This window comes from Echiichthys vipera, assembly GCF_963691815.1.
Source record: "Echiichthys vipera genome assembly, chromosome: 14".
NCBI classification, from domain to species: Eukaryota; Metazoa; Chordata; class Actinopteri; order Perciformes; family Trachinidae; genus Echiichthys; species Echiichthys vipera.
The window spans coordinates 9,225,083-9,247,258 of NC_139839.1; the positions used below are offsets into that span (position 1 = coordinate 9,225,083).

The following is a 22,176-nucleotide window of genomic DNA, read 5'->3' on the forward strand; positions in this document are numbered from 1 at the left end:
CTAAGGTATTAAAATATGAATTATTGATATATCTAAACATGTATTTTATGTTGAACATAGGCTTACAAGTGGAAGGCACAGTGAATACTTAATACTTACCTAAAGGCCGATAAGCCTTTCATCAGTGTTGTGTTAAATCAAATATGTTTCTTAATTTCACAAATAGGCCAATTTATCTTTGCTAATAATATCATAATAATAATATTTTGGATTCTTGTAAATGTATTTTGTTATGTCTACCAGGGGGAAAATGCGACCAAACCATATTTTGGCGCTCCCCTGGAGCAACTCTGATGATCCCCCGGGCTCCCCTGTTGAATATCTCTCCTCTATACTAGTCCATAGGTGACTTGGCTGGGAACCGGAGGGTCGCTGGTTCGAGTCCCCGTGTGAACCCTGAATGGAGCGTGGACTGGTGGCTGGAGAGGTGCCAGTTTCATCTGCTAGGCACTGCCGAGGTGCTGTTGAGCAAGGCCCCCTCGCTCTAACATCTCTCCATTAGCTGCATGTACATAGGTCCTGTCTGAGCATGTGTGTGTATTTCGGGTCTTCTTCTTCTGTCTGGTTTTCTCCTATTGATGTAATTCATGTTACGGCCACAAGGGGAGGCACAGATTAGCATTAGCCCATACTGCTCTAGTCGAAGAACACCTGCACCAAAGAGGTTCAGTTAGGTTTTGTTCACCGGCGAAAATGATAGTTTCACCCACTCGCCTGTGGTTTTACATTTTGTTCAACGAGCAACCTAAATTAACTCCACAGAATTGCGACACAGGCGTGGAAAAAGTGTCAAGCTAGTGTTAGCTAATTGAAATTGTGGCACAACTACATTAGCACACACACCCGAGCCGACGGAATGCCCACCTGCTCCACCTGGATGTATTTTTTTATTTGTTCTGCGACGTATTGTTTTTAGTTAGCGACGGTAACGTTCAAGCCGATAATATTGAAACTTTAAGGACTGCTCAATGATTACAGAGTTGTTTGATTAGTTTTATTCTTGAGAAATGGGGCTTGGTTGCCTGCTGAAGTTAGTTTGAAGTTGTATAACGTCTGTCAAATAAGCAACTTTAAACGAACTTCACCGCAGTCTGTTTAGCCCGCTGAGACAAATCTCTGAGAGCTGTTAACACCAAGAATGCACGTTGTAGCCCAGTTTCTCTGGTTTCAGACGCTATAACTTCTCCTCAGGTAGGAGTTAGATTTATCTTTCTTTAGAATCGCTTTTTCTAAAAAGAATATTTTCCTCAGTATGTATAATTTGAACAACGACATGTAAACCTAATTTTAAGCTTTAACTGTGTAAATAAATCTGTGTAAGTTATAGTAGTATACAGTAGTGTATATATAATATGATATGATCGATTGCAGTAGTTCAAACTAACTGTACAGTAATTGGAGATCAATGTGGGTTTTTTTGCAAACATAACTTCCTGTTTTCCTCAAGTCAATTTCAGTCAAAAGCAACTGGACTTGGTTATTTGTCTAGGAAGACGTTTTACCTCTCATCCAAGAGGCTTCATCAGTTCATGTACGCATCTGACCAGACTGGGACTGGTCCGACTTGGGACTGACTTGGGACTCCGTTGACTGAAATTGATTTGAGGATAACGATGACCTGGACGAATGAGAACATTCACAGGCATAACTTCCTATTGTGACAATAGAAGGTTTTTACTGTAGGCGACTGCCACTTACTCCTGAATCCTTGGGGTTTAAAAGTAGACTTAAGTACATGAACAAAAGGACATTTAGGTGTCTTTGTCAATATTGCAGGTGGTGATGACAAAAGAAGAAAGCTTCAGAAAAGAAATTTCAGTGAACTTCCAAGATGAAGCTGTGTATGTGCCTCACACTTATGACAATTTGGTTGGACATCAAAACTCCAGCAGTTCACCAACGTAAGTTGCATCTCTAACCTTTCCTTTTCTGTCATGAATAATCATTTCTGCATCACAGACTGATCAGCTACGGGAAGCTATGGGGTATTCAACTAAATACACATTTTTATAATGGTAAGAAAAGTGCACATCTTGAAACTGATGTAGCACAACACCATATTCATGGCCCTCCCACTGTGTGGTCTCGCTCATAGGATGACTAAATGATCCACTCACAACCATTGTTTTTCCTAGTAGTGGGGGTTACACACACTCACCCTCACTGTGAGGTCCAAAAGTTTAACTGTTGGTCCCTCATGCGCTGTTTAACGGGGAGTAAATGTATCATGACATCATGGTAATCATGTCAGATGGCAGGGATGATGATCGTAAAATGCAGACTAGGTCTGGAACAAGAGATGAGTCAGCAACCTCAATCTAAACAGGGGTAGGTTACTACAACTGTATGACTGTAACAAATAAAATATATCTGGAGAGAATAATGCAGCCTTTGTGTGTGTGCATGTACAGTCAGTGAGTAAATCAGTGTATTTCTAACATTTATGTGATAGACCGAGGTTTGCTGCCTTTATCTGTAGTGATTCCGGGCAGATTAGGGAAGCACTTATCACCTGAAAAAAATCCCCCCCAGATCAGCCATTAGTGTGGAAATGTGCTGCCTCAGCTCAGCCCACTGTGGAGGAGAGAAGGCATTGTGCCTTCTAGATGACCTCAAGAAGTGGTGGGCACCAAACCGTCAACCGTGGATGTTTGTGCGTGAGGGAGAGAATAGGAAAAGCATATGGTGCATGTCTAAATGATGTCGTGGATGTTTCCTCTTCCTGTCTTGTATTTAACATGTGTCCAGTGTTATTCCTTATGGCTCAGTTATATCTTTACATATTAACCATGGGTGTTCACCACCAGTTCCTTTCTCACCACTGTAGATTACTAACTGTACTACTCATCAGTTAACATTGGGGGGCAGCATTATATCATGATAGAGGAGAGCCACATACAGTCCAAATCCTATAACTTTTGTTAAGAATTATTAATAATCGTTTCCCTTTTTACATGCTTTCACTATCCTCGATTGATTTTGGATCTATTGCTGATGTCTAATTTTACTTATAATCCTTATTCGTTAAAATATGGTAATTCAGAAAGGCATAACGTAAAATAAACCACGAGACAGTCAAGATGGTTCAGGAAAAAAAGTATTTTTTTAAGGCACACCATAATATTTTGCAACTCCATCACATTTGATTACAATAAACACACAGTGACAACTGAGGTGGAACAAAACCTTAATAGAAATGGAATTCACAGGTGTGGAACTTTTTAAATTGGTATGTAGGTAGTTTTTGTTGAAAAATGGCCAATTATTATTATATAAGTTTGCTTTTTGGAAGGGTTGAATCCGCCACATCAGATGATTTTTCGCAATCAACCCAACCCATCTTGTCCAAAGTAAGATGCTATAAGTAAGGGCCTATGCTAAAACCGATTTTTTTTTTTCATCAGCCTAAGCCGATGACTGATACGGACTGCCAATTCTCTTGAGCTGATATTTGGAGCCGATACTACTTTTGCTCCATCAATTTACATCATAAAATGACACAACCATGCAGCAGTCCGCATCGGCCGATGCCGACACACGTAAAAAACTCAAATACCGGCTGGCCGATGTATCAGTCTATCACTACCCAGGATCAGTCTGTTTAACTAGCTCACTATATCTTACAATCCCTATACAGGATACCATATTTGGATCTGTGAAATTACATCAATGACAACAATAACAACAACAACACCAACAACAACAACAACACACAGTTAAAGTTGTACTCTGTAAGATTTTCATATATTTAATTGTCTTTTAAGTCACTATCTATCAAAGAGTGAGTTAAAACAATGTTGAATGATCATTTGACTCACTAATGAAAGCACTTCTACTGGCCTTCCCCCCAGAGTCTTCCAGTATCCGTCTCTGTGGCGACTTTCCCTGCCTAGATGTAAATAAACCGCCATGTTACTAACGCTAATGACAGTGATTGGTCTGCCAGCCCAGATCGTCAACTGTTTTGCTGTGTTCACTTGTAATCGGAAATCCGGAACTTCCAACTTCTGAGTCAGGTTTGTAGTAAGGGCAGAAGTGTGTGTGTGTGTGTGTGTGTGTGTGTGTGTGTGTGTGTGTGTGTGTGTGTGTGTGTGTGTGTGTGTGTGTGTGTGTGTGTGTGTGTGTGTGTGTGTGTGTGTGTGTGTGTGTGTGTGTGTGTGTGTGTGTGTGTGTGTGTGTGTGTGTGTGTGTGTGTGTGTGTGTGTGTGTGTGTGTGTGTGTGTGTGTGTGTGTGTGTGTGTGTGTGTGTTAGTGTGTGTGTGTGTGTGTGTTTTTCAATACAGCTGATGTTACAACTTACCACCAAAGAGGCCACTAGAAACAACATATCTCAATTCTTGTGGAGTACAACTTTAAGTCAAAACATTGAACCAATTTCCAATAGAGAAGTGCCAACAGAAATGAATTGAATAGAGTGAAATATGTTTTAAATACAATTACAAGTATCATAGACTTGAAAGGATTGAGTCATATTTCAGATAGATAAGCTCAAGATCAATCTAGACATTAGTATAAATCACATTTACTTACTGATTGTGAAAAAAACTCAGGTTTTTACTGCCTACACATATAATTTAAGGGAACCAGCTGTGTACCATATCTACGGTGTAAGGCAACCCTCTGCAAACTTGAGTCTTATAGTCTCATTGTACATTATATATTGTATGAACAAGGGGCATTGTCCTACCTGATGTCTCCGTCATAGTTTTCTTGTTAATAACTTTGAATGTGAAAATCAATAATTAGATTTTTTTCCCCCCACTGTTATCCATCTGGTGTTACTGTTGAATACATCTGCACAAGGATGTTGTTTCAGAATGTATTCTTCTATGGGAACAAATGATTGCGAATTCAAATTTACAGACGTATCTGGTGGTACATGTAATTGGTTGTATCCCACACAAAAAAAGGAAGGACATACAAAATAATTTGACAAAAACTAATTTCAATGCAGACAATAATAATAAAATAAATCTTATCTAGGACTCAGTTAAATCCTTGTCTATAAAACCACCCCTAAGGGAATAATTAGTCACTCACAGTTTGTCTCTCTGTGCATAAATGCTACAGTTGATGCAAAAGCATGTGCAAAGCAGGGTTCAGTGCAGAACATATAACATCTACCATTTCTACATTTTCATGGCTTCAAACCTTCACATGAAGACCCCCCTGGTCATTTGCAGATTGAGGCAAAGGTTAGTCCAAAATGTCACTATCTTAAAGGAGTCAAAAACTAGTTTGACAAAAAGAAAATTATAATTAGATGGCCTTTGCAAACCAAGTCCTTTAAAAATAAATACATCCTCACATTGTGTTGATTACATTTACACACTCTGAAACTTTTGTCTAACAAAGTTTCCAGAGAAGGTTTGATTTTCTGTGTTTTTTTCTGCAAAACCCTCAAAATGTTTTGATAACTCGGAGGCTCTGTACATGTATCAAGTGATTGTGGAATAGCTTGGAATCGGTGATAGTTTCACTGACCATCAAAAAAAAAAAAAAAGATTAGAAAATGGAGATTGTGCTCTAGGAAGCTAACATTAGCTTGTTGATCATGTCATTAATTCATAAGCTACCACTATCCATTGCACCCATGCAGTTTTAATAGGATGCAGCTACAAAATCATCCTCAATGATTGATAATATTACATTCACAACTAATAGAATAATAATCAGCATTTTAATAGATGACGGATTAAAAAACAAAAACAACGTACATCGTAGCATACGAAAAATACGGACTTGGTGTGCAAAGATCTTTACTTTTGTGTCTGGAGCTTTCAACCACACCTGGTGGCCTTAACTAAGGAACTCAAACTAAACTTGAACTGTACATCTCCAAGGTCAGGAAGGTCTTCACAAACCATTGTTTGTTAACTTCATTTCCAATATCTGAATTTACTTAATAATATAAATACATTTAAATAATAATTACTTAAAGCATACGCAAGTAAAGAAAACTTGCAGTGTGTTTTGCCTATATCTGCAGCTGATGGAGCTGCGACATTGTACCAAATATTGCAATCGTTTCATCTTTTTTAGCTTGACTAGTGAAGCTAAGCATAATGACCACTGCAGCCATGTATCTGCTGCTATGATAAAGCGAGCCATTCACACTCAAGCCTACGGTTCAGCTTCTCATTTTGTATCGTAGAGGAATATGTGGTTACTATCTTAAAAACAAAGGCCTCATTTTACTTTATTAATCTCTCTGTTTTATTGTGTGCCATGCTCGACTATCAGGTCATGTAGATCGCATGGGACAAAGCCGTCCACCCAAGTGTCTGTTTTTCAATATATATTACCAACTCAACATCTTAAGCAGTTCCAGTTAAATCCAAGTCACACCGGGGAACAATTATTATATTTCAATAACTGTGATTAACCAGAAAAGGCTTTGGTGCTGAGATTAATAATCCAGCCAAAAACAGCATCAGTACATACAGCTTTGAATCACAGCTGACGACGACAGACTTTATTTCCTGTAACAGCTGAGCAGGTGTGGCATTGTCTCCTTTTTGGGGGCTTCCTTTTCACTTTACCACACTGCCCAGTGTAGAAGTTGAGCATACCTTAGAGCACCGGGGTGATGTTAGGGAGCGTGATATGAGTAACGCTCTGCTGAGAGTCATTCTTCTTAGTGACAGGAGAGTGTAATGCCTGGATCTGGCATGGCTTTTGCTTTAGAAGTCCATTTTGCTCCTGCAGTTCTGGAGCTCTTTATGTGGTTTTTGTGTTTGAACAGTGAAGCACAACCGTATTTGTGTTTTCTATAGGCAATGTAGTGGTGCAGGAACATTGAAGAATCTGAGTGCCTGTGCTGACAGAACAATAAGTGTCTGGGTATAAATTGCTGATCTACAAGCTGTGGCCAGGTGCAAGTGATAAGGGACTATGTAGGGATCTTGGGTCATAAGACCTATCCTGATAGATAGGCAGCCGGTTCAACATTGTTGTTCTGTCCATCCTCTATTGCCTTGTTCTTCTCACTCGTGGACATCTCAGAGGAATCTGAGACCGCCACTTCATTCCTTGACCTGTTGAGTAAAGGACATTATTAGAACACGATATTGACATTTTATCATTGTACCCTAACCTTTGGCCTGTGATGGCCAATAGTGGCTAATAATACACATTTTATTATTTTACTTTTCCAGAAGACTTGTGATGTTTAGTTAAGTTAGGACTTTTTACTTACATTTAACAATGAACTGTGACATTTTAAGCTGCGTATGTAGATGCCATACCAAAGCCAGATTTTAAAGTCCCTATAAAATATATTTTACTTTCCAAAATGGATTAATTCCTTCTTAAAACAAATACTCCTACAAATCCTCTAATGATTTTAACAAGTGTTGTAGTTTCTTTTCTCAAGATGTTTCTTTTTTGGCCTTTGTTTCTTCGGCTTTTACAAGAAGAGGTCCCATCTCAAGCCATTTTCCTCAAAGTCGTAATCTTCCTTAAGCTCCAGTATCTATTTGGTAAGGGTTTTGTGTCTACTTTGTTTAAACATTTACTTATGCAAATCAATGGTGGTCTATCATTGGCTTGTCATTAACTTAGTCCATTTTTGGATTTACTTCCATAAACATTTGATTTCCAGCATGTGGGACTCTTCCTACCAGTCACTGGGTTTCTGACTTAATCACACACCTACGTACATTGACTAGATTCCACATTACTGTCCTTTCACTCCATCCTACATGCTTTCACCAGCCAGCAAGGACAACTTTAAAAAAAAAAAAAAAACTTGGCTTGGCTAGAGACAAAAAACTACAGATCATTGCTATTTAGCATAGCAGAGTATTCTTAGACAATGCCAATTGAGGTGAGGTACAGTATTGGTAGTATAGAACACATTGGGCACGTAATGGCAGTTCCTTACTTTTCTCTGTTGAAGACAATAAAGTCTCTCTGAACATTATCCATTCTCTGCTGCAACTGGCCATTCTGAAGGAGAGACAAATACAGAATATCAGCAACTCATTAGTCAGTATCGTTCCCAGCTGCAGAATCTGAATCGAACAGTCCAACCCTCACGCACAGTATTGTGCAAATGTTCAAGGCAGTAGACTTTAAAAACTATTTTTCTCATATTAGTTTCTTCTCCTTTAATAAGATGGCAGAAGAAGAAATTGACCTAACTTTAGAGGACTTATGCACTGATGTCTCCACCTGCTCTATGCACTCATACATATTTGACCCACTTAATCAAGTGAGAACATCCGGCTCTGTCATGTCAGCCTGTCCTCACACTACTGTAGTGCCAAGACAAGTGGACAGGTGCTTTCTCACTCTCCCAAGGGGGCAGTGAGGAGAGAGATCGTAGAGATACATCATCATTGTGTGTGTGTGTGTGTGTGTGTGTGTGTGTGTGTGTGTGTGTGTGTGTGTGTGTGTGTGTGTGTGTGTGTGTGTGTGTGTGTGTGTGTGTGTGTGTGTGTGTGTGTGTGTGTGTGTGTGTGTGTGTGTGTGTGTGTGTGTGTGTGTGTGTGTGTGTGTGTGTGTGTGTGTGTGTGTGTGTGTGTGTGACAAACTGACATAAACACAACAACAAAAGAGAAAAACTGAACAAATATCATTTGCTTGAGCAGGTGATGAATGAAGACCTACCAATATTACCTCTTTGTGTATACACCATATCATAATGTACTACAAAATTATAACAACCTTTTTTAAGGGTTGGGGCTTCAAAGGTCATCCTCAAGAACAAAATAACACACAAAATCACACACACAAATATGATTACATATATTAAAACTCCATGTTTCTGGAGGCCTCCGGGAGAGAAGTGGCTGACTCCCTGCTCAGAGCGGTCAGTCAGTCACCCAGCACAGAGGCTCCGTACAGGTGCTGTCACAATGGGGTAGCAGCCACTGGCAGACTAAAAGCCATTTACTAAATTAGAGCAGGAAAATGGAGAGAGGAGAGGGAGCTGTGTTTGAAAAGTGAACAAAAGGAACAGGTGGTGTAGAGTGTGCATTGTTTAATACTTTTTCAGTTGCAGACAGAGTTTCCTGTGGGATTATGTTTAAGGGACACCTTCAAAGCAGCATCACAGAAGAATAGAGGAGGTAAAAAAATATCGATATAGCAATATATCGTATAACTTCCTCTTGGGATACATTATTGATAAACTGGTGCCAAATATTTATATTTTATTTTTTTCTGTAAAATTATTTTATACGTTGAAAAAGATTAGCGAGTCAGTCTCCTAGCCTCAAATAATGGCACACGTTGAAAAGTAGCAGTGTGTGTGCACGTGTTGCGCTCTTCACTTTGTTGTACATTGTTTCAACTCAGTTATTAAATTCTGTGGAACCGACACCACCATGCAGTGAATAAATACAATAATCTTGCTTCTTGTCTTTTTACGGGTATTGTTTCATCTTCAGCTACACATATTGTGTTGTGATCGTAGAGCTTGCATCGTCCTAGGTATCGCTGAATTTCTGTATTGTGATACCATCGTTATTGTGGGCAACATATTGTGATAATCTTGTATAGTGAATTACTCTGGGATTCCCACCCCTGCAGAGTAAAATGGCTAATTCACCTGGATACAGAAGAAGCATAACAGAAAACAGGATGTGCTTGTGTGTTGGTCATTTGAAAGCACAAAGAAACAAACAGGCAGACAGAGACGGATGAGGAATACTGTCAACAACTTGTCAAGCAGTATAGATAGATGTAATACACAAGATACTGTATATGACAGATGAGACACAGGGTATGGTGTGTCTCTGATGCTTAATGACATAATCTTGGATCTAAAAAGGAAGGGGGTTAGGAAAGAAGAGAAGAAGGAAATGAGGAAGGACAGATGGAAATAAGGAAGGCTGTAATGAAGCAAGCAAAGAAGAAAGAAAATAAAGGGCTTCATTTCTAATGTTTTTTATGGAGTTCCTTATTTCCTTCTTTTGTTTCTTCATTTCTTTATTTGAAGGAAGGAAAGAAGGACATAAGGAAGGCTAGAAGGAATGCTTAGTGTAAATGGCATTCATAGACAATGCCAAAGACGCCTCTAGCCTTGCTGAGAGAACAATAACATTAACTGTAGATACTTCACCACTTGTTTCTCTCCCTCTGCCTCTCCCTCTATGTGTTGCTTTTAAAAAGGCAGTTCAGAAGCTAATTGCTTCAACAGCTAGATTAAACTTTCCATTTAATGAGACAAACCAACAGGGAGTGCTCTGCTGGATGTGAGCCTAACAGGTACATTTCTCAACGTCATTGTCTGGGCTTACTATACTGTAATTCTGTCTGAAACTGGAGACAGCTTCTGTTTGTAACGTGACTGCTAATATACACTGTGGTTGTAGGAATCATGTGTTATTTAAACAATCCATTTGCTTAGTAGCAAATACACATGCATTTTTTGGATTGGGAAGAATGCTAAAACCTTCTTCTACAACTTAACCATACTTGAAGCTCCAATGTTTGTATATTTCCCTCTTCTTGTCAGTATGGAAAAACAACAGCCAACGTAAAATTCATATTAATTTTTTTGTTTCATCCTTTATGGGCCACTTAATGTCTCCTGGTACCATAAGACAGAGAGGCTTACTGTAAGCATACATTATTTCTCTTATTACTGAATTTAAATCCAGTTTCACTTTGTGCCTCTCTCCGTGGTGCTGAGACAGTCATCTTTTCTTTCTTTTACTGTCACATGATACCACTGCATCCTTCAGTAACCTTAAACCTATACTAACTGATATAACTAATATCATATATCTTTGAAGTGGATATGGTGTACTTGTTAGCAAACAGCGGCAAACTACTGTATATAATAATTGAGCTGAGGGGAGCTGCAGTTCTGGGTGATAATTCTCTTTCGTTTCATAACTAACTAGGTTGCTGATAACTACTATGGCAACTGAGACACCCTAGCAACAACATATTATCTCTAAAGCAGCCATTCCAAACACCATAGAAACCACCTCATTATATGCTTGAAACACATAGAACAGATCATTGTAACCGCCCAATGTTGGTACGAGTCCATCTGTTATGTGGAAACCTGTGGCTGCTACAAAGATACCACCTTGAAACACCCTAACAATAACAGCCTTACAGCAATGAAGTGAGTCTCAGCAAGTTTTGCTCAAATTGCAAGTTGTAAAACTAATTGGAAATGATACTATAATACTTTTCCCATTTATTACTGTAGCCATAGCTGTTCGAAACTGATCTGAAATTCAGTTCTAAATATAAATTAAATGTATTTATACTAACCCTAACTTAACTCTAAACAGTCTAAGATTTCCAAATCCAAATGATCTACATTGTCTACACACTCTTGAGTTTAAATCCTTATAGTAGGGTCATTAAGATGGTGATACTCTGCTTTTAATTCCATCCAGACACACATGCACACATACTGTACGCACAATAACACTTGTGCACTTTTTCCTTCTGTACTGTTATTATCTAAATACATGTTATACCACATATTTAATACATGCAGTAAATAATACACTTGAATGGCATCATTGATAAAAAAACTCCCTCTAAGGACAGTGTGTTGTAGAGGAGATCGAAGAGGTGATTGAGTAGGAGCCCATAGAGGAACAGGAGGTTGCAGAGGAAGCTGAGGAGTCAATAATAGAGGATATTTAAAGAAGAATGAACAAAACTCTTTTCACTCCAGAGGGACAATGAGGCTACTGTCTACCAGCAGCAGAGGGAAGCAGATAAGTTGATCCATCCATTTGACTCATGAAATCCAACAATTCCCTTCTGAGAACAAAAGCCTGCAAGTTGAACTTGAGGCTGCACCAAGGGGGCAGCTTGATCAAAAACAGCTTCAGAAAGACCAAGAAGCTTGCGGACTTGATGAGGGCATTAAGATGGAGAAGGCTCAGTTCTCAAAAGCGTATAAAAAGATCCGAATCCAAGAGAAATTACTCTCTGAGAGACTCTGGCTTTGGAAAAGAGCCTGCTCACTGAAAAATGCTCAAGGTTGTCCCTCAAAAGTGAGAAAAAGCACTTTCAAGAGATGGTTATAGGAAAGCAGGCTCCGGTCAAACCTCTAGACTTCCTCAGAAAACAGCTGAGAGAAGCATCTGCGTCCTCAGAGCTCATGAAGAGATGATGTGAAAGAAAAATGATACCATCTCCCTTCACTAAGCTCCAGTGCAAGGTAGATGGGTTCAAAGAATGGCAGTTGGAGAGCAAGACAAGACAAGCATAACTTGCAGATGCCTTAAAACAGAAAAGGACAAGAAACTCTTACAGCAGCGTTCCAAAAGTTGAACTTTGTTTAACTCAGAGGCTGGTTACGGCTGTTACACCCAGAAAGCGCCTGAAGAATAGGCATGTGCGTACCGCGATGCCTTGCCTGTAGCCCATGAGGACGGCTTTTGTGAGATGACATTAAGAACAATGGATTTGATCGTGCAAAAAACACTTCATGTACTGTGTACTGCCCCTAAAAGTCTACCATGTGGAGAAAGAGAGGTGTGAGTCCAACATTTAATTTAGCTCTTACAGCACAAGTCCAGTTTTCTGCTGTATACTATCAGTGATTTAATTGAGCTAATTCTATGCTACATTATGAGCGTAGCAGCAACAGAGAGGAAGCCACAGGGACAAGAAAGAGTCCTCTGCTGTGTGGAGGGGAGTGAAAGCGACACGTAAAGAGCCTTGTGGGAGGGTAGGTCAAGGAAGGAGAAATAAGGTTAAAATGGAGATGAGGAATATGTAAAAAGAATACAGAGCAGCATCGGGGTAATAGTATGAAGCAGGCATTAGGGCAACTAGCTTATTTCATTCAATATTGATCTGCTATGCTTCAGAAATGCTTCACAGACTCCCGCTCTCTTTCGCATGCACATACACGCACGCGCGCACACACACACGCACACACGCACACACGCACACACGCACACACACACACACACACACACACACACATTCACACATACAGTACATACACATTCACACATACAGTACATACACACGCACACACACACACTACATCAAGCACTTACTTTCTTTCTTAGTCTCTCTCCGTGGCCCCACAAGTATTATAAATGGTTATGTCAGAGCCTTTGTACAAACACAAACTGATATTTATTTAAAAAATAAATAAAGTTAGTTTTCTCCCTGATAGACCACTTATGTTAAGATGCCAGAATAGGATCAGTTTGGCCACATCATACTGAACAATCTACAGACAATGGGAGAGAGATACAGGCTAGTTACAGAATCGAGCATCATAAAATAAGATGGGTAAATTTAGAGGTGCTCTTCTAGTTTGGCCAGTAAAAGAAATACGACTTTAATTTTGAAAACTGTTCTCTATCAGGAGCTAGATTTTCTGGAAAACAAAATCACCTTCAGAAGGTGACACCAAGGTTTTTGGCAAGGGGAGTACAATGCCCCAGACTGTGTTTGCTGATGTTACTGTGCCAAGACGGCAGAGAGGGAGATAAATAGGACTTAGAATATCTTTCTGTAATCCTCTGTATTTTATCTCTTCAAGAAGGTTCAGAAAGTAACCACTATTACTATTTATGACTTTACTTATCTGCATAAAACTTCTCTGAAAATGCAAAACAACATCAGTCGCTTTTTCCATTTCAATGTGAAAGACCTCAAGCATATACAGCTGAATATTATTAGCCCTGGTTTCAGTCAAGGTGCATTACGTTAATCGATATTGCCCATATCACAATGAATAAGATGATTTAATCAAGAAATGCAAGCCACAGAAGTATAAAACCATTTCATTGACTTAATGTTGGTTTCCCTGAGTCTGATCATTCAGTGTTACTTCATCTGTGTCGATAAAAGATAACAAATGTTTCCCTGAAAGGCTACTATCATTATTTCATTAAAATAGGAGACTTTCTCTTTGACTGAATGGGCCAAGGGATGACAAATGTTGCCTGGCTGCACAGTGCGATATCAGTGATATATACACGTAGGCAGGTCTCCACAAGCAGCTGTCAGCTTTCATGAAACATGGCACACTTTGAGCCAGCACTGACTTCTTATTGCAAGATGGCAAGGGACCACAAAGTGTGTGTGTGTGTGTGTGTGTGTGTGTGTGTGTGTGTGTGTGTGTGTGTGTGTGTGTGTGTGTGTGTGTGTGTGTGTGTGTGTGTGTGTGTGTGTGTGTGTGTGTGTGTGTGTGTGTGTGTGTGTGTGTGTGTGTGTGTGTGTGTGTGTGTGTGTGTGTGTGTGTGTGTGTGTGTGTGTGTGTGTGTGTGTGTGTGTGTGTGCGTTTAATAGGTTAGGTTGTTTACAAAGGTTGTGTGTGTGCATACTTTATGTGCGAAGGCAGGCTTCAATGGTGTGGCGAAATGTTGGATACTTGTTGGTCACTGGTAAAAACACATGAATGAATCCATGACCTGTTTGATTGTAGTCACTCACCGATCTCTTTGAGCTTTTATTGTCTCAAAAGAAAAATTGGACAGAAGCCCAGGATATAGTGTTGTACTTCACTGTTGTACTAATCGATTGACTCCTGTAGGCTACCGTAAACACATTTTGTCCAATAAACAGACCTGACTATCTGTTTTAAGGGTGCATTACTTTTGTTTTTGTTTTTTTAAATGAATGTTGGCTTCAGTACTTACCATTTACCATTTAACTTACACACTGACATATCAGTGGAGAATGACACAGGAAAGGTAGTGACACATCTCACTCTTCTTTGACCTCAAGGGTCACATATAGCAACATATTTATTAAATACTATGTGACAAATGCTTTTCCTAGCATGTCCCACAAAAATACATTCAAAAGTACTGTATATTTGTGCTGAGAAATAATTAAGGGCATAGGGTTGGGTAGGGATAGGAATCGAGAAGTGGTTCCAGTTGGGAATCCGTAACAATTTGGAACCCACATGAAAAACATCAGATTTAGAAAGTAAATATTATCTTCAAGATCAGGTTTGAATACAGGTTTTGTATATAGCTCCAGAAGAAGTCCTTGCATAACAACATTTCAGCCCGACCTTTCTTTCCTACACTGTAAGTCCTATTTGGACTAACGATGAGAGTAAACAGAAATGACTTTTGAGCTGCAGTTATCCTTGAAACAAAAATGACAGCACTGATCGGGTCCCACTGCTGCACTAGACCAAAAATGAAATTACTGCTGCATAACTGCTTTCACTATCACAGTGTTTCTGTTCCTCCCTCGTCTCACTTGACCGGGTGATCAAATTAACCTGTCAGTGATTTCCTCTCTGTTTGGCACAACACCCAGAGCACAACAACTGATTTATGTGAATGGAGTCAAAGACTAAACGACATGAGCTCGGTCATTGCATTCTTAGTCTTCTCCATACACACATCAGACAGGTGACCTATTTATTCTGATGAAGGTGACAGGAAAGAACAGAACTCTAAACTGTGTCCTCAACACTCTTAATAGCACTCAAGACACATTTAAAAGACTAACTAAGGAGCAACCTATCACCTGCTGTAACTGGGCCAGATGGAACCCGCGGTCAGCTTTCTTTAATGAATAATGATGAGAACTGAGGGACGACTTTTATGTGCGATAGATGTGCGATCAAGGACAGAATAAATCAACCTCAAATTCAATTGAAATGTATATTTATTTAATATACTTTTAACGTTGTTTTTCATATGTCTTTTGAACAATACTGCAACAACAATACTAGTTGTGTCATTTCGGAACAACCCCCCTTCAGCTGTGTTACTGGAATTGATGTTTCTAGTTGAAAGCCATACCTGTGGTGACCCATCAGATCCCTGGTCCTTGGTTTTCCTAGCAAGCCTTTTTTTCTTCTTGTGAAGCGGTTTGGACTCCAGGATCATTTCCTCCAGCTCAAATGTAGGGTCACAGTTAAGTCTACGCCTCTATAGAGACAGACACATGCAGCAGGCACACATTTAAAACAAACAACAGATGCACAGGCTCAAATATTGAATCCCTTGCATTAATTTTAAATGATAAGATACAGGCTTCTCAAATGCCAAACACTGAAAGTAGTAATGTAGAAGTAGTTTGTTAAGGTGCACTGTACTTGAGATTACTTGTAAATTGTCAGCATGAACTACAGGTTACTGTAATCTGTATTTCATTTCATGGTGTCACTTTTATCTTTATATATATATATATTTCTTTTTAAAATTAACTTTGTCATTACTCAGAAAATACAAACATTTAACAATGTGTGCACAAAACCTTTCTTTTGAAAACAACAGTGCTGAACTGTGTTTTGCTTACTTGTCTAACAGTGGTGCGTACAAAACAGAGTTTATGTATATTTCTTTGCCAGTGTTTGAAACTTTAAGATCAAAACAAGAGGAACAATTTGAATCCAATCCTGCTACAGTAAATTATTGACATGTCCATCCTCCAAACAATAATATGATCAAATTCAATTTAAAAAAAGTATTATTGTATGATGTGGACGTGATACAATGCAGAATGATGCACACTTTTATTCTACAAGATCAAGGCTCCAATGGCAACAAGCCAATAAAGATAAAGCAGACTGTATGCTGGGAAGTTGGGAAGCAGAACATATCGGCTGAGCTCTCCCTTCCTGTTAATAGTCTATAAGGGACTAAAGACAGAGGATAGGCCTATAATTAGATAGAGAGACACTGTCAATTCCCCATCGATCCACTGTGCTTTTCCTCTGCTGTGCCAGCCTGGCCGCTGGGGATACCCACTGCTCTGCAGTCGCGATACACTTAGAATTAGATAAAGTCCTTTAATCATCTACTGTATACCTCTCACAGCAGTCATTATTCTGCATGTATTCAGCCCTAGGCCCTAAGGAGTAACAGTTATTGTCACCTTGCTGCTTCACTAAAACAATTTAAGGTACATTTTGTATTGCTTGATCATTGCATTAGTGTGACAGATCAACAAAGACAGTTATGATTGAGTCATTAAAGTCATCTTTTAAACAAAAGGAAGATAAATAATATAATAAAATATACTTTTCTTTGTCTTACGTGATAGTAAACTAAATATCTTTGGTTTAATCTCACATACGACAAAGAAAAGTATTTTTTTGTAAAAAGAATACAGGAAGAACATAATTCTATAATAATAACATATTATAAGTTTAATCATTATTTGGAGCCCTAATTATTATTTTATCAGTAATTATTGTAACTAAACTAAAAGTTATTTAATTAAAGTACTCAGTACAGATATTATTTCATTATTTTTTCTAATGGCAGTTGTTTAAGACTAACAGTCACATTTACTGAACCCTTTTCTGTTTGGCTCTCATTCAGATCTCTCATCCCACCTCTAGTCTCACAGTTACCAGCTTTAAATCTGGGCACCGTAAAGCAGTGCAGCTATACTGTAAATAGCCTGGTGCTACAAAGAAAGCACAGTACATCAGTTTGCCAACCAAACAGCTACACTTCCTGCCGAGTGATATCATTGGGTGCAAGCATCAGCATCTTCACCGAACTCGTCATCCAGAGACCACCTGTAGAGCTGCAGGAAGACATGCAGATGCTTTCTCTGAGGCATAATATTTGTGCTTTGTCTTTGTCTCTGCATCTAAGTGTCTACACACATTCTGTGGGGGACCCAGCTCAGCCCAGCAGGGGGTGGTGTCTACAGCTCCACTAGAAAAGATTAGATAAAGGGTGTGGAGCTCTGTGGCAAGATTTTTTTTAGTGGGAATAGGTATAAAGAGAACATAAGGAAGACGGTTTCAGGGATGGATGGTATTTTTTATTCTGAAATGTTTAAAAAAAAGACTGAAATCATACCATCATACTCAAAGCTGTAACATATCTTGGATTAAGGCATACACAAAGGACATGTTGATCAGGTCTTTGTTCATTTTTTGGTTGCTGTCTGTTTTTTTTTTTTTTTTTTGCCAATGTAAACAAAAACACTATTCAGATGTGTGCATTTTGTCAAGTAGCATACTGAGGCAGTGCTCTGTCTATTTCTGATACTCACATTGGGAATAAAGCCCGGAGGAAGCTGTTTGCTGAGCACAGCGTCCCAGTTGACATCTGACATGAAGTCCAGATCCTGTAGCTCTGCTAGACAGGAAATGCGCTTCTTGACATCTATGCACAGCAACTGAGGGAGACAAAAGGATTAACTTAAGAACAATCGTCCATGGGGATGCAGGGTTGGAAAGTTGGTCCCACTGAGATATGAGCACATGTTTGCCCTTAAGGATGTGTCTGAGAATGAGGATACAAGGACAAAGGGGTTGGGGGTGGAAGGTATTGAGGAGGGGACAGGGGAGGATGGAGAGAGGGGGAGGGCACAGAAAGAGAGGAAAAGAAAATGAGGTACTCACAGGAAGCAAATGGTGACCGGGAAGATTCAAGGGGTTGTGAAGTGTGAAGGATGAGGGACAAATATATTGAGCATGGAACTCTCCCCTTACATTCTCACTTTCTTTACATCTCTCTCTCTCTCTCTCTCTCTCTCTCTCTCTCTCTCTCTCTCTCTCTCTCTCTCTCTCTCTGTCTGTCACACACACTCTCCCTTTCACTCCCACACACATACACATATACACATGCGACTGGAATGCCAATGAGGTACGAGGAGTCTGAGCACGAAGCAATGCAACAGTTTAACTGCAGTGGATTTCTGCCAAGACAAAACCCAAATGCTACAGCGACAGTGTATCCGTCAGCTAAGAAGTGGCTTAATTCTGACAGGAAGGATAGACTTTTGACAGTTTATTATGGATATACTGTTAAGATGTGAGACTATGCTAACAACATTAAATGAAAAACGTAATTAAGGTATGCTATGAATGAATCTTTTTTTCAGAGCCAAGGTATGCGCTGCCATCTGTGTTTACATTGTTTGTGAGCTTGTGTCGACTTTGGACCTTAGATTTATGTACCTGTGTACCGTGTAACTTTAAGAAAAGAAAAGTTCCTGTTTTGAATACTGATTATACTTGATTATAATTCTAAAGCTGCACTGCACGCAGTTTCATTAACAAATAAACTAATTAAGATTCTTTCGATGCACATTGTGTGCATCTATAAATTAGGTGCTGGGTGTCAGTTATGGATAATTTCTCTTCCCAGGGGAAATAAAGAATTCAAACGAAAGAGCAAAAATCTCCTGCAAAGTAGCAAAGGAGCCACCCTGAAAAGCTGCACTCATCAACGTTAGATCGTTGCCTCTCTTGTCTCAACATATGCAAGTTGTTTACAGTTTACTGGTCATTTTACATTAGAGTATTGTGTTATTGGATTTTTGCCACCAGGCATAATCAATGTGAGGAGTTGGCAAGTGCAGGTTTAAATAAATGACCACAGTGCAGTCTGGAGGTGTGGTGGACAAAATACAAAGTAACATCTGTTGTCCAATTTGTCACTTTCACCCACCCACATTTAATAGAGGTTGGGCATTTACAAATTTACAGGGGATAGGTGCTTCGGATCCTGAGCATCAGATGAAATGCACACAATGTCACTGTGCACTGAAGATGCTGTGTTCAGCCTGCAGTGACATTTAAATGGCACTTTGCCAATTTACATGTGAAAAAAAACACATCAACAACATATGAATTAAGCATATTCTCAGCAAGAAGTACGGCCAGACGTTGCACCTTCATTCATCATAGGTGTCAAGCTAAAGACATACACAAACTAATATATGGCTCAGTTTTTGCACATTGCAAAGGTACTTCATTGCCTGGTTGTACGGTCCTTTGTCAGTTCCAATGGCCCATACTTTTTCAAGATATTGATATTCCTCCCTAGGGATTGGAATTGATAGGATTTTATTGATAACAACGCCATTATCAATTCCGCTAATTGGTCCATATTTTAATCGATTCTGCAATTCTCTTTCTGTTTCCTGTGTGAAAAAATAGTTGGTCTACACAGGTTTTCAGCATAAGTGCAACAGTTTTAATATCTGAGTCTGAACACAGTGTTGATTAAATAAGAGAATATTTATACAGCATTAATTTTCTTGTACGTTTTCCAGTGCTAATGTTTAAACAGGATATTTTCCCACAGTAACGGACATGTCCCCTTCTGTAGAGTTTCAGATACATGGCATTCCTGGAATCAATGCCCATGTTGCAAACAAAGACGTTTCAGCATTTTAATGCTGTTTCCACCCTTAATTGAAATTACCATTTTATGGATATTACAAACTGCACTGTTAAAGCCACACTTAAGACCCTTTGTTCGTCTACACCATGACTCCTTCTTATTGTAAGTTTCATATAATTCCAATTCTAATTTGTTAGAGCCGGTGCTAGATTTCCGTCCCTATTCTTCCCTATAGTTCACTGTAATGTGTTCTCAGAAGCTGCCTTTTGGTTAGTTTTGTAACTAAGTAGTGGTGAGAGGCATTGAATATGTCAAAAGGTGAGATAAATTTATACTACCTACAGTATGCCGTGCATTATGAACATGCAGCTCATTTACCGTTCTGAGTAGAGACTTCATCTCCAAAGACCAGGCTGCTGGGTAGCTGGGATGGACCTTGTGAAAGGTCTGAAGGATCTCATTAGCTGGCGTACTGGATCTCATCACATATGGTCTCTGAAAAGCAGAGTGGAGAGACACAATATTGTATGTCACAGACAACTTCTTTTAGTTTTCACAGTCATGCAGTAAGTATGTGTCTCAAAGTTTGTTCCAGAGTTGGCCCTCTCTGCATTCTCTTCATCTTCTCTTTGTGCTCATCTTCTATTTCCTGCACTGGTGAGAACAAATGATAGAGGTAACAGAATAAGGACCTATTCTCACACTACTTCAACTTTCTGTCTTTCAGTGTGAGAGGGCTATATGTGGGTCAGAACACAAGGGAAAGCATGTTGAGAGTCCTTCACACCAGTCCTTCTCCATGCTCCGGCCTTTGTCTGGGACAGAGAGATTCCTTTATGATAAGGCGACAAGACACAGCTGGATCAGGCTGGTTGGAGGTTGAAAATCCGCCTCTTTGCTTGTGCTTCCCACATTGTTTGTTCATAGAAGACCAAATGCATTAATGGGCAAATATTATCTTTCTTTTGGTGAAATTCCTGCTTTGTCAGATTGTCCAGAGTGTAGAAAAACAGAAGAGTGACTCACACATACAACCTAGGTGAAAGCCTCACCATTCTTTACTTATATTATAGGCTCTTTAAGATGCAGGATATGGATTTTATTACAATTCTGCAGATGTTCCCCATACAGGGCACTCATAAGGTATCAGATAACCAATTATACATTATTTTAGTCAGATGTTCAGACACTAAGAAGGGATAAATTGGCTCATGTATGACAATATATTAGCTTTCTATTGGAAAAGTACCATGATATCCCTGTGTTTCCTCTCTGGGGTTAAAGAAGCGTTTGGGAAAAACAGATTCTGGAGGTGGATAAACTAAGTGACAGTGATTGATGTTTTGCTTTGGGAAACCTCCTTTGATCAACCAGTTGCCCAGGCCCAGCAGGGAGGCCTGGTTACTGAGAGAGGAGTTAAATGAACTGGGCGTCAGCATGAATGAAGTAAGACGTGTTTGTAGCTTTATGGAGTGATAAGATGACATAATGGCTGAGAAGGGATGGAAAGGTGCCTGGAACTAGCTAATAGATAGCTGACTCTCCATCTTTAAAAGCCAAATAAAACTACATATCTAACAGGCAAGTTTATAATGCCTTGACACTGATTTATGCTTCATAGATGGTGTTAAATTGTGGCAGTCATACAGAGGCGTAAAAGAAAGTCCCTTGGAGACTGAGGGATGAGGTGAAAAGGAATTTTCGGGGAGAAGGGGAGATGTGCAGATGTGCAAAGTGAGGGGTGAAAGAAAGTTTAGGAGATGACAGATTAAACAGGTACTTTCAAAAAGGGTGTAACGTATATGTCACTCTAAGTAATTTCTGGGTGTGTGCTAAGCTATTCTCTCCTGACTAAGTGAAGGTTCAGAGTACCTGAAAAACGAAGGACACTTCAGGTAAGTGGAGCAGGTAAGATGTAGCTCTAAAGGTCAGTAAGAGGACAGAACATATTCTAAATGGGTTCAAGGAAAGTGTTGAGGTAGAGTAAAGTTTGAGAACTAGAGATATTCCAGCGGGAGTAAAGTCAAAAAGTGGACACAGTGTGTTTCTATTATTGGAAAGTTATCAAGTAAAGTAAATGTCAACATTTTTATGAAGGTGGGTGAAAGGAAGAGCATTGAGATGTCTAGAGGAATTGATTTCAGGAACACCTCATGACAGA

General features: G+C 39.4%; 1 protein-coding gene across 1 annotated transcript in view; it reads right to left on the reverse strand.

The window, feature by feature from the left end:
• Positions 1–6,919: 6,919 nt before the first annotated feature.
• The window catches only part of stk32a (serine/threonine kinase 32A), a gene marked incomplete at its 3' end in the record, with an annotated part of 50,347 nt that continues 35,090 nt past the window's right edge, over positions 6,920–22,176 (reverse strand). Inside the window, exons 7-11 of the mRNA XM_083927567.1 lie at positions 20,394–20,510; positions 17,935–18,060; positions 15,720–15,848; positions 7,886–7,950; positions 6,920–7,037 (exon numbers count right to left, since the gene is read on the reverse strand). Coding sequence (XP_083783693.1) covers positions 6,920–7,037; positions 7,886–7,950; positions 15,720–15,848; positions 17,935–18,060; positions 20,394–20,510 — 555 coding nt within the window. The remainder of the gene's footprint in view (positions 7,038–7,885; positions 7,951–15,719; positions 15,849–17,934; positions 18,061–20,393; positions 20,511–22,176) is intronic.